Source organism: Herpailurus yagouaroundi, unplaced genomic scaffold (genome assembly GCF_014898765.1).
Source record: "Herpailurus yagouaroundi ecotype Mexico unplaced genomic scaffold, PumYag 196, whole genome shotgun sequence".
NCBI classification, from domain to species: Eukaryota; Metazoa; Chordata; class Mammalia; order Carnivora; family Felidae; genus Herpailurus; species Herpailurus yagouaroundi.
In genome coordinates, this window is record NW_024412427.1 from 2857904 (window position 1) to 2869765 (window position 11862).

Consider the following 11862-nt stretch of genomic DNA (forward strand, 5'->3'; position numbering starts at 1 on the left):
AAGGTCTGTGGGGGAGATTTTACTATCTCTGGAAACAAAAGGACTTTTGTGTGTTATGATATCTGGGTGGAGTGGGGCGGGGAGAGGGGAAATGGTTTATGGGAATGAGAATGAGGCTCTATGGGATGTGGGGGAGAGAGAGATAGACAGACCAACATGTGGAGTGGTAGAGAAAAAGACAGGCTCAGAAGAAGACAATTCTCTCAGGCGGCATGGGCTGAGCTTTGGTTTTGCACTCCATCTGGGCACTCAGAAAGGAGTCAGACAGCCTGTAGGGCATGTCAGGACCTGAGCTCCCAGCTGGGTGCCCTTGCAGACAAAGTGTGAAGCCATCAGTAGGTCACACCCTCCTCTGAGCCTCAGTGTATCCATCTGTAAAAGGGGAGCTTGACAGGTGGCTCCAGTAACACGCAATGGGAGTGAACCACAAGTCCTCAAAGTTTGGCTGTTATTGAGTGAATGAAAGTGGGTTTCAGGCTAAAGATCGTTTCAGAAATACTCTTCACTGGATGGACAAAGACCTGTGGGTTTGGGACCTGAGAGTTAGCCAGGCAGCCCCATCTAGCCCTGGCTCTCTGAGCACTGAGTCAATGAAAGATATGGGCCTCTTTCCCAGAAGTTGGAGAGAAGAAAGCTGTAAGAAAGAAAGAAAGAAAGAAAGAAAGAAAGAAAGAAAGAAAGAAAAAGAAAGGAAGGAAGAAGGGAAGGAAGAAAGAAAAGGTTGTTTTCTTCAGGCACATGCTGGACATTTTGGGAATGGAAGGAGTCAGGAGGGAAAATTCAGATCAGAGGAGTGAACCCAATTATGTCCTTTAAAAAAACAATTATTCTTTGACCTGGTCTTTGGGAAGCGATCCTCTGGAGGAGGCCAGAGGCACCGCCAGGGCCTGGGGGAAATTTAGAACCACAGAAGCTTATTGGATTTGAGTCCAGAGAAACACATGTTGCTACTGCAGGTGCCTTGGTAACTTGGGGGACAGGCAGAACATGGCCGCCCCATCTTGTATGGTGCCTCGCCGATCCAGTTGCCCCTGGAAGAGAAAAGGTCCCAAGGAGATGGGGACAGAGAGTTATGTGAGCAATGTTCACACAGGTTTCCAAATCCCAGCACCACCACTGACTGGCTATGCGACCTTGGGCAAGTCACATCTGTAAGCCTTGGTCTCTTCATCTATAAAACCAAGAGAAGACTCCTCTCTCTCACTGGGATGCAGCGAAGATCAAATAAGGGAGCCCTGTGTGCATGCACCCAGCACCATGCCTGGCGAATAAGCGACTCTTCAGTAAGTGTTGGGTTTCTTATTTCCTCCACCCCACCTCCCATCCCTGACTCAGGCAGCTCTGAGTTCTGGTCTGGGATTCTGCCCAGCTGGTAACAGAATAAACCACCTCGTTTCTTCTGAATAAAATAAAGAAATGAGGGGCACCCGGGTGGCTCAGTCGGTTGAGTGTTCGACTCTTGATTTCAGGTCAGGTCAGGATCTCGCCATGGTGAGATCAAGCCCTGCGTCAGGCTCTGCACTGACAGTGCCTGCATGAGATTTCTCTCTCTCTCTCTCTCTCTCTCTCTCTGCCCTTCCCCGCCCCTCCTTCTCTCTCAAAATGAATGAATGAATGAATGAATGAATAAATAAATAAATAAATAAAATGGTATCTGCAAAAATGTGTGAACATTTTATGACCTTCAAAAGTTCTGTGCAAAGCTAGAATAATCAGATGACGAGTATAATTCAATCATGGGGGCACATGCCCTTGAAGCCTCATCATGGCCACTGCTGTCCGTTTCTTCAACAGCCGGATCCCAAATCCATCCTACCTGAGTTAGTCCTTTCAAGAGACCATGATGGCCTTTTGGAGGAAGTGGGATAGGGAGTTGATTGTTCGGTGTTTACAGAATTTCTCTTTGGGATGATGAAAAAGTTTGGGAAGCAGATAATGGTTATGGTTGCACAGCATTGTGAATGTAACTAATGCCACTGAGCTGTATGCTTAAAAATGATAAATGGTAAATGGCAAATCTTACGTTACACATATTTTTTAAAAATTAATAATGTAACAATATACCAAAGCCCATTGAATTGTACACTTCAAATGGGTGAGTTGTATGGTATGTGAATTGTATCTCAATAAAGCTGTTAAAAACAAACAAACCACTTTCATCACTTTCTCCTGCTCAAAAACTTTTAGTGGCTTCCCATTGCCTGTGCAGGGGTCGACAATTTTTTTTTTTTAATGTTTATTTATTTATTTTGAGAAAGAGAGAGAATGTGCGCATGTGGGCATGCATGAGCCGGGAAGCGGTAGAGGGAGGGAGAATCCCAAGCAGGCTCCGCATTGTCAGTGCAGAGCTCCATGTGGGGCTTGATCTCATGACTGTGAGATCATGACCTGAGCTGAAATCAAGAGTCAAACACTTAACTAACTGACCCACCCAGATGCCCCAGGGTTGGCAATTTTTTTCATGTAAAGGGCCAGATAGTAAATATGTTAGGGTTTGTGGGCCGTCTATCTCTACTGCATTGATACCAGCCCTGGATAATATGTAAATAAATGGCGTGGCTGTGTTTCAATAAACCTTTATTTACAAAAACTAGCAGCACGCAAGATTTTGGCCATGAGCCATAGTTGGCTGACCCCCAGCTCACAGAAGCACATGTGCAGCTTTTGGGCAGGTGTTCCAGACTGCTCCAACAGATCTAACTTACATACCCGCTCTTCCCCATCCCAGCCCACAGATTTTTCTTTTCTCCCTCCTCTTCTCAAGGCCTAAAATCATTCCCTAGCTCTTGCTCATGACTGCCTCATCATCTCGCCACTGTTAACTTTGCCTTATTTTCTCGCACTTCATATGAATACTCATTGTGGGCAGAAAGGATACCTTTTATCTCCAAAAGTGATTGTTGAACGACTGTAAATAAAGTCAGCCAAAGTGCTTAGAAAAGTATGCATTTCTGGTTTTATATGGAGTTCACTCACTTATTCATTCAACAAACACTTCAGGAGCAGCTATAGGGCACCAAGACTTGTGCCGGATGCTGTGAGTCCATAGTTTTCGAAAGGTGCTTCTGGAAGTTTGGGGGCGGTGGGGGGGTGGGGCGGTGGGGACACCTGGGGGTGATGGAACAAAAGTCATTCTTTTTTTTTTTTTTTATTTAATTTAACCACTGGGGAAAAAGTTCTGCTTTTAAAAAAGGGGGTTGAAATCATTGTAGTAAAAGGATATAAAAATGAATTAGGTCTATTTCGAAGAGTTTATAACCTAGTTATAATCGTGGCCACCATTTACTAAGCATGTACTGTGGGCAACTATGTGCTGTGATGTTCTGTGAGGTAAGTAGGATTTAGTCCTATTTTATTTAGGGGCAGAGAGAGAGAGAGACAGGGAGACAAAGGATTCAAAGCAGACTCCGCGACGAGAGTGGAGAGCCCAATGCGGGGCTCAAAGTCATGAGATGTGAGACCATGACCTGAGCTGAAGTCAGACTCTCAATCAACTGAGCTACCCAATTGCCCCCAGGATTAGCCCTCTTTTAAAAGAGGAGAGTGAGGCCTGTAGAGATGAAATGCCTTATCCAAAGTCCTCATATGCACATGGTAGAGCTGGACATTAAACCCAGATGTGGTCGCAGCAGTAAGCATCAACATATATTCTGACATTATCATGAGCCCGGGGGTGTTACCTGGGTCAAATCATTTACTTCTCTCAGTAATAACGAGTAGGTACTATTTTATTCTCATTTTGCAAGTGGAGAAACAGGCATGGAGAAGTGAAGTTAAATCACAAATTTGAACCCTGACAGTCTTGACTCCAGATAATAAAAATCTTAACAATTATGCTGTTAATGCTGCAAAAGTTTGATGTATCAGCAAATTGGAACAGCCCCTTAAGCCATTTGTAACAAAATTTGCTTTGTGTTTTTGTGTCTGATAAAGCTGGGCTGATACTTTGTTAATAGATGTCACCATTAACAGGTAAAGGGCTTGAGAACTTGTGTTCAGGCTACCAATGACTTCCAGAATATCAGAATAATGTAGTAGACAAAACATAGGACTTGAGGAGCACCTGGGTAGCCCAGTTGGTTGGGCTTCCGACTAGATTTCGGCTCAGGTCGTGATATCATGTTGTGTGAGTTTGAGCCCTGCTTTGGGCTCTGTGCTTGGAGAGCATGGAGCCTGCTTGGGATTCTGTCTCCCTCTCTCTCTGCAGCTTGTTCTCTAACTCTCTCTCTCAAAAATAAACTGAAAAACAAAAAAGAACATAGGACTTGAAATCAAGACTTGTGTTTCAAACAGCTTTGCTACCTCCTGGCTTTGTGACTTTTGTAAGTTACTTAACCTCCCTGATCCTCAATTTCTTACTCTTTAAAAAAGGAAAAAAGTTTCCCAGTATCACTCTCATTTTTTCTTCCTTCTTTCTCTTTCATCTCTTCAATGAGATAACGAGATGAAAATATTTTGTAAATGGCTAAGGACTACTTGAGAGTAAAAGGTGCTTATCAGCATGTGATTTTGAAATTCTAAATATTATGTTTACTTAGAATTTGTTCTTGTTTTTATTTATTTAGTTAGTTAGTTAATGTTTACTTAGTTTTTTGAAAGAGAGAGAGACAGAGCATGAGCCGGGGAGGGCAGAGAGGGAAGGAGACACAGAATCGGAACCAGGCTTCAGGCTCCGAGCTGTCAGCACAGAGCCTGACTCAGGGCTCAAACTCACAAGCCATGAGATCAGGACCTGAGCCAAAGTCAGATGCTTAACCAACTGAGCCACCCAGGTGCCCCTGTTCTTGTTTTTATATGAGAGTCTGCAATGTTCGCAAATTTGTATAGTGTAAGTCGGCTGTAACTTCCATTCCTCTTTCTCCATGTTTCCAAGAGGCTTACCTACGAAGGCCACTCGTGACCTCCCTCCCACCAAGCTGATTGGAGAGTCTGGAGGAAGGAACTGAGTGTGCTTCTTCTCTTTCCCTTGGGATCTGCCTGGCTGCAGGGAGCGTGTGTTCTCGGTTGCTCTGTTCCTGTGACGAGCTTGGAGGGGCCAGCAATGCACTTACTGGAAGAGGACTGCGGTTGTCAGGTGTCCCCAGTCAATCGGTGTGCAGGTCCAATTTGAGAGTGAGCTATTTGCAAGCTTGCTTGCCTGGCACATCTCAACCACTTTCTCTGCTATTGACTCCATCAGCGCGGCTGCCTATCCACCTGACTTGGTCCTCTGTCTCCCAATCACTTTTGCAATTTGGGTAAAGAAAAAGAATTATCAATTGACTCTAAAACTACCAAGTTGTATGGTATTGAGGTTTCTTTGAATTCTGCCCATTCCACCTTCAGGGTCCACCCCTGTGCCCCACGGCCCCCTGCCTGGGGGTTGCACTTACTTAATGGCGTAGTTGCAGACCAGGTACACTGCCTGACGCCAGGTGTTGCCCCAGACGTTGATGCTGCCGCAGGTGTGGAGGGCACAGCCCAGCCGATTGGAGGATGCCCACACCATCTGAGGAAGGACAATGACAGGGGAGGCTTTGAGAAGAACTCAGGGGGGCCCAGGCCCCTTGGCATAGGGAGGCTCCTGGCTGTGGTTCAGGGTGTGGGCATTACGTGAGGTCTTTCCGGGGAAGCCATCTGCCTCCTGTTCCTGGAGACACATTGTGCTATAATGTTTCTCAAGGTTTTTGTTTTTTTACTACAACCAACAGTAAGGAATGAATTTCGAATTGTTAGTGCACAAAATACACACACACACACACACACACACACACACACACACAGCTGGAACACACGTTTTGTGAACCCATATTTAATATTTTCATGTGTGACATATGCTAATATTTTCTATACTGTTCTATTAATTTTCTTTCTTTCTTTGTTTCCTAGTGACTACCGCTTGAAAATCATTATTGTGTTAGAGTTAAAACACAAACTTTAGAGTTAAACAGCCTTGGATCAGAATCTCAGCATCACTAGTGTGTGGCTTTGACCAAGTCATTTCACCACTCCACACCTCAGTTTCTTTGGTAAAGTGAAGGCAATAATGTCCTCTGGGATATCAGGAAGGACATTGTCTAGGCCTCATATTTCCTAGAGGGTCTCCAAGGTAGAGTTTTGACATTAATTCCAAATGAGTCACAGAGAGATAGACAGACTGAAAGAAAATATTGGTCCTGGGACACCTGGGTGGCTCAGTCAGTTGAACGTCTGACTCATGATGCCAGCTCAGGGCATGACCCCAGGGTTGTGGGATCAAGCCCCGAGTCAGCCTCCACACTGAGTGTGGAGCCTGCTTAAGATTCTTTCTCTCTCTCCCTCTGCCCTTCTCCCCCACGCATGCATACTCTCTCTCTCTCCCTCTCTTTCTCTCTCTCTCAAAAAGAAAAGAAAAGAAAAAAGAAGAAAAAGAAAATATTGGTCCTGTGATGGGAATTTTCGGTCCCATTTCCTACATTACGTGGCATTATATTTTTTATGTGTAACAAGTGGTAACATATTTAATATTAGCACTCAAAATATACTACAATTTTGTCATTTTATTTTACCACTTTTTTAAGATAGTGGGGTTCTTAGAATATACTAGAAAGTGTTTGGACCTATTGAATTCAAAAGCATTCTTGAACTCGTCAGACCACACATCTCCATTTTGGGGGTCAAACAATCTGGTCAGGCCCACACAAGACACTCAACACAAGATGCAATTAGCTCAGTTCAACATACACACAACCTTCCAGGAATATGCTTATTGTGTGAGAGGAAGTCCATAGGGCCTCTGTTCTATTTATTTTTTTTTTTCATGTTTATTTATTTATTTTTGAGAGAGAGAGAATACAAGCAGGCAAGGAGCAGAGAGAGAGGGAGGCAGAATCTGAAGCAGGCTCCAGGCTCCGGGCTGTCCGCACAGAGCCCAACATGGGGGCTCGAACTCACGAACCCAGAGATCATGACCTGAGCTGAAGTCAGACGCTTAACCACCTGAGCCACCCAGGCACCCCCTCTGGTCTATTTCTAATTTCTGTCCCACCGCATTCTTCTTCTAGGCTCCCAGGATTTGTTCTCCCTCGGCCCTTCCTCCCAACAAAGGGGTACCTGGGTATAGTGGGAGCAGACAGGGCCGCTGCAGCGCCAGGGGCAATGTGGGCGACAGTCCCTGGGGGCCGGAAACGAGTAATGCCGCTTCTCCTCAGACCAAGACTTGACGAGGTCCACCACCGAGTGGTACCTGGGGAGGCAGAGCAGATGGAAGGCACACTGGCTGGGGAATGGAGGAGCTACCCTGCCGCCACCACCGTGCTCCGTGACCTCATCGAGTGACCGAGAGGACGAAGGGAAAAAGGTCACTCACCGGCCAGAATGGATGGACAGGTTCTGGCCCACGTGTCTCATCAGCTGTGAGGGCCCGTGGGCCCAGATGCACTGGGTGGCCCAGGCCTCGGCAGACCTGGCCAGCCGCTCGTCCCAGACCTGGGGAAAGAAAGGCCATGAACCTCCCTGGGGCCGGGGCACCGGCGTGGGCGGGGAGGAGGGGGAACCGCTATCCCAGCGGTGTCCTGAGATGGGCATTGTCCTGGTCCTGTTTCTCCTCCATCTGCTTGGAACCCTGCACCAAATCCACTGGACAAATCAGAAAACTAAGAGTCAGAGAAGGCCTATGACGTCAAGGTCAACAGCAAGTCCACACCAGAGCCAACATCCACCCTGACCTCCCATTCCTCGTCTGGTACCCACCCCCACTCCCGCCACTGGACTTCAGGCTGGGGGCTCTCGGCTCTGAGCGGGCTCTGTGGTGTTTGTGCGGGAGCTCCTAGCAGTCCCTGGAAGTGACTGAGCCCAGGGTGATGGGGAGGGAACCGGTTTATTATTTTATTTATTGTATTTTTAAAATGTGTTTATTTTAACATTAAGCATTTTGAGTTCAAAAGGTTTTTTTTTTTCCTGAATAGTGAAAACATGCACAAATTTAATATGTGAGATGCCTAAAGGAGGAAAAGTAGAAAGTTTCTCATCTTTTTTTTTTTTAATTTTTTTTTTCAACGTTTATTTATTTTTTGGGGGACAGAGAGAGACAGAGCATGAACGGGGGAGGGTCAGAGAGAGAGGGAGACACAGAATCTGAAACAGGCTCCAGGCTCTGAGCCATCAGCGCAGAGCCCGACGCGGGGCTCGAACCCACAGACCGCGAGATCGTGACCTGGCTGAAGTCGGACGCTTAACCGACTGCGCCACCCAGGCGCCCCGAAAGTTTCTCATCTTAATCCTAGACTTCCTCCCCCACCTGTCCTGCCCCATAGAGGCATCCTCCTCCAGAAACACTCTATACCTGTACAAGTATATATACATGAATATACATGCATACATATAATTATATAAGTATATGTAAAATATATGATTATATAATACATATAATTATATAAGTATATATGATTATATAAGTGTATATAAATATATAATTGTATTTAATATAAAAGTTATACATTTTGTTGACAAATGGCAGCTAACCAGACCTTCTATCAGGTTCCTGGCTGCTTTTGCTCAACCAAACAGGTTATCTTAGTGGCTATTCCACATCAACACATAAAGAATAACCCCCTCCTCCCTCCCAACAGCTTCATAATTTTCCAATGTGTGACTGCCGCAAGTTTTATAACTTGAAAAAGGACCCCTTTTTTAGAAAAATACCAGTTTCCTTCCACTCTGACTTCCTAGGATTCTCTGAGATACTATTCATTCATTCATCATATTTGTTCACTCAGCAAATACTGAACAATATTTCTAGGCACCCAGAACTGACGGTCTAGCAAGGAAATGAGACATTAAACAATCATTACGATCCTGGTGGGTGTGAGCATGTGAAACAGGCGACGGGAACTTTTGGGGAGGCTGTGGGAGAGAAAGGATTCCTTGGGCAAAGGATGCTTAGTCAGATGGCTGTCCTGCGGGCAGGAGGCAGCTAGTGAAGAAGCCACAGGGATAGCAAGAGAGGGGTCCAAACATGTTTCCAGGGTTGTCCAACTGGCACTCTTAGGGAATGCAGAGGAATGTTTCCTTCGTGCACCAAAGGAGTAAAATGAGGGAAAGAGCATGCTAACATCAAACCCACATTCATTGACCCTGCTGGGGTCCATGGTGAGCTGTTTTCACTCTCTCTGTTCCACCACGCATGCAACAATTAAACACTCGTTGGGATGAGTGCCTTACACACACTCTGGTGCACAATAAACGTGTCATTGTTTGAAAAATGGAGGACCTTCCGTGTGCCAGCCCCTGTGCTAATAAATGCATGAGTCAGTCAATGAACAAATAAATGACTCCCCCACCTCTAGCTGCTTGCCGATCTGGTTCCTATCCCCGCCCTTCCCCAACACCTTATGCCTACTTGACATTGTATTACCCATTTGTTATGTTGTGGATGTTTGTTTTCTGTCATCCCCATGAGGGAAGACACCTTTTCCATCCTGTTCTCAGCATCTCCATGAGGCTTAGCGTACTGCCTACCTCTGAGCCGCGGTTACTACCTAAGTGAATGGACACATTGCAAAAGCATAGGGATTTGCAGGCTGTTGAGAAGCACATGTTTGTCTTGGAGCGGGGAGACTGGCCATCTCTTTCTGTAAAGAAATCTGTGGGTGGGCTAGAAGCCTATCTCTCCAGGCTGGTTTGAGACAAAGGTCCGGGGGGAGGGACTGTGATAAAGAGAAAGTCCCCTCCTCCACTCTGAGAGTCTGGCTTCTGTGGGGCTGGGGTGACAGCCACTGGTCCCGCCTCCTTAAGGGAATATCTCTCAGCTTCTTCAGCCGCTCAGCTGCCAGTTTTCTTCAGCTTGAGACCCCAGGTACCAGTCCCCGCTGCTCCAAACTCTCCCCCCACAGGCCTGCTGAGTACAGTCTGTGAGTGTCCATCAGACCCCTACCGCAAAGAGACAATAGCATGGACCTCTCCAGCCACCCACCCCCTGCAGACCCCAGCAGGGAGCCAAAATCCTTGGGCAAGGTGTTGTGTTGGTTAAGACCACAACCTTTCGCAGTAGGCTGACCTGGGTTAGAATCCCAACCAGATGACCTTTGGCAAATCTCTGCCTCTTGGTTTCTTTATTTGGATAAAGGAGACTGCAATCTCCACGTCGAAGGCAGAGGAGAACCCTCAGGGTTATGTGTAGGTGAGGTGCAGGCACACAGTGGATGCCCCATAAACAGCAGTCTGCTGACCCCACTTCCCAAGACAACCTGTGCGCATGGCCTTAGTGTCCTCATCTATCAAATGGGGAGAGTAATTCCTGCCCTTTGCACAGGACCCAGACACCGAGATACTGGCTAGTGGGGCCAGGCTGGCAAGCGGTCCAGCCCTTCCAGAACACGATGAGTTGACTGACATTTGCTGGAAAGGGCACAGGGGAAGGCACGGGGACTCACCATATACTCCATGTTGGCCGCAGGTGGGTGCACACTGGCCCGGATGTGGTTGTGATAATCCAATAAGGCACTCATGTCCCGGGCAGAGATGTGGCGCTTCCGCCGGTACCGGGGCACCCCCAGGCCACTCAGGGGCCACACGGCTGTGCCCTCGGTCCGGGCCAGTGCCAGGGTGGCATTGGGCATCAAGGCGTTCACTGCCTGGCCTGCCCAGAAGAGCAGGCCTGCCAGGCCCACGGTGCTGGGCAGCAGGGGCATAGCTGGCTGGAAGGGTCACGCGTCACCTCGTGCAGTCAGCGCCGGCTGCCTGGAGGGGGTGGGCACGAGGGCACCAAACCCTGAGCGTTCTCCAGCACTGCCACCCTGAGGGTGCTAACTAACCCCTGGGAACTTGGCAAAGATCTCCTGACTCAGCTCTAGTCCTGATGCCCCCACACCCTGTCCTTCCCACCCCCGTGGACTCAGTGGATCGGGCGATGGAGGGACATGCCCGGACAGCAGCTAATCCTGATCAGGCCGTGTGACACAGATGGAGCTGGCATCACAGCCAGGGTCCCATCCCACGAGCCCAGGAGACAGACACCTGTCCTCTCCAGCCCGGACACCCTCTTCACCAATCCTGCTCCCAGTGGGCTCCATCGATGCCCTCAGAGGGCAGGGCCAACCTTCCCCGGGGCATACTGCCAGGCCCTGTCATCCCTGAATTGCTGTGTTTTGGGGGTTGAGAGTGAGACACAGGAAGAATCGGGTGGCAGAGGAGATGGAGGAGGATGAGGCAGAGAAAAAGAGAAGCAGCGAGGAAGAAAAACGAGAAGAGACCCAAGAGCCGTCTGAAAAAAAGACAGAGAACAGGGGTGAAGGAAATTGGAAGGTGGAAAGATAAGGAGAGAATGGGAGACAGTGACGGGGGAAAAAGAGAAAGAGCATGGGAGAGACAGAAGCAGAGGGAGAAATTCTGACAGGGGAAAGAAGAACAGAGAAGACGAGGGAGAAAACAGTTAAAGAGAAGACAGCCAGAGAGAGGCGTGCGTGCGGGCGACCACGCAGCAGGCTTCCCAGGGGCGCGTACCCAGGCCGGGCAGCCCAGGCGGGTGGCAGCGGGCGTCGAGGAGGCAGGGACCTCTGCAGACACCCTGGCCCGCCTGGCAGCGCGGCGACTTTAACGGTCCCCTGGGAGCTGATGGCATCTGACGTCAGGGCCGCACAGCCCCCTCCCCTTCCAGCCAGGCCAGGCTTGGACCGAGGCTCCGCCTGCCCGTTTGTGGGCTTTCCTCTCCCGCCCTCTGGCGCCTCTGCTCTTCCTGCTTCCACCTGGGGTGTGCAGGGCTGGGCTGAGATGCTGGTTGGGGTAGGGATGTGACAATGGCAGGGACTCCAGGAGGAAATAGCACTCCTACCTTGGAAACCCCAGAGACAGAGGCTTTTCTCTGCCTTCCAGACCCCAACATTAAGGCCACCTTGCTTTGGGAGA

At 48.3% G+C, this 11862-nt stretch overlaps 1 protein-coding gene across 2 annotated transcripts; it reads right to left on the reverse strand.

Annotated features, from left to right (window-relative positions):
- Positions 1-721: 721 nt before the first annotated feature.
- On the reverse strand, positions 722-11603 carry R3HDML (R3H domain containing like). Of its 2 annotated transcripts, none has more exons than XM_040446990.1 (6): positions 11461-11603; positions 10392-10694; positions 7328-7446; positions 7072-7204; positions 5373-5488; positions 722-1031 (listed from the first exon to the last, which is right to left on the reverse strand). In XM_040446990.1, exons 2-6 carry the CDS (start codon positions 10647-10649, stop codon positions 899-901), a joined length of 759 nt encoding a protein of 252 aa, XP_040302924.1. In that variant the 5' UTR covers positions 10650-10694; positions 11461-11603; the 3' UTR covers positions 722-898. The 2 variants fall into 2 exon arrangements, with proteins under 2 accessions (XP_040302924.1, XP_040302923.1); XM_040446989.1 differs by having other exon boundaries at positions 10392-10698; positions 11461-11602.
- Positions 11604-11862: the final 259 nt, after the last annotated feature.

Bases quoted from the DNA above. Each gene is read 5' to 3' on its own strand.
- R3HDML (XM_040446990.1), bottom strand. From the start codon at position 10,649: ATGCCCCTGCTGCCCAGCACCGTGGGCCTGGCAGGCCTGCTCTTCTGG. The intron at 5,489-7,071 runs GTACCCCTTTGT...GTCCTTCCTCAG, and splicing joins TCTGCTCCCACTATACCCAG to ATGGTGTGGGCATCCTCCAA. The intron at 1,032-5,372 runs GTAAGTGCAACC...TTTCTCTTCCAG, and splicing joins GTCTGCAACTACGCCATTAA to GGGCAACTGGATCGGCGAGG.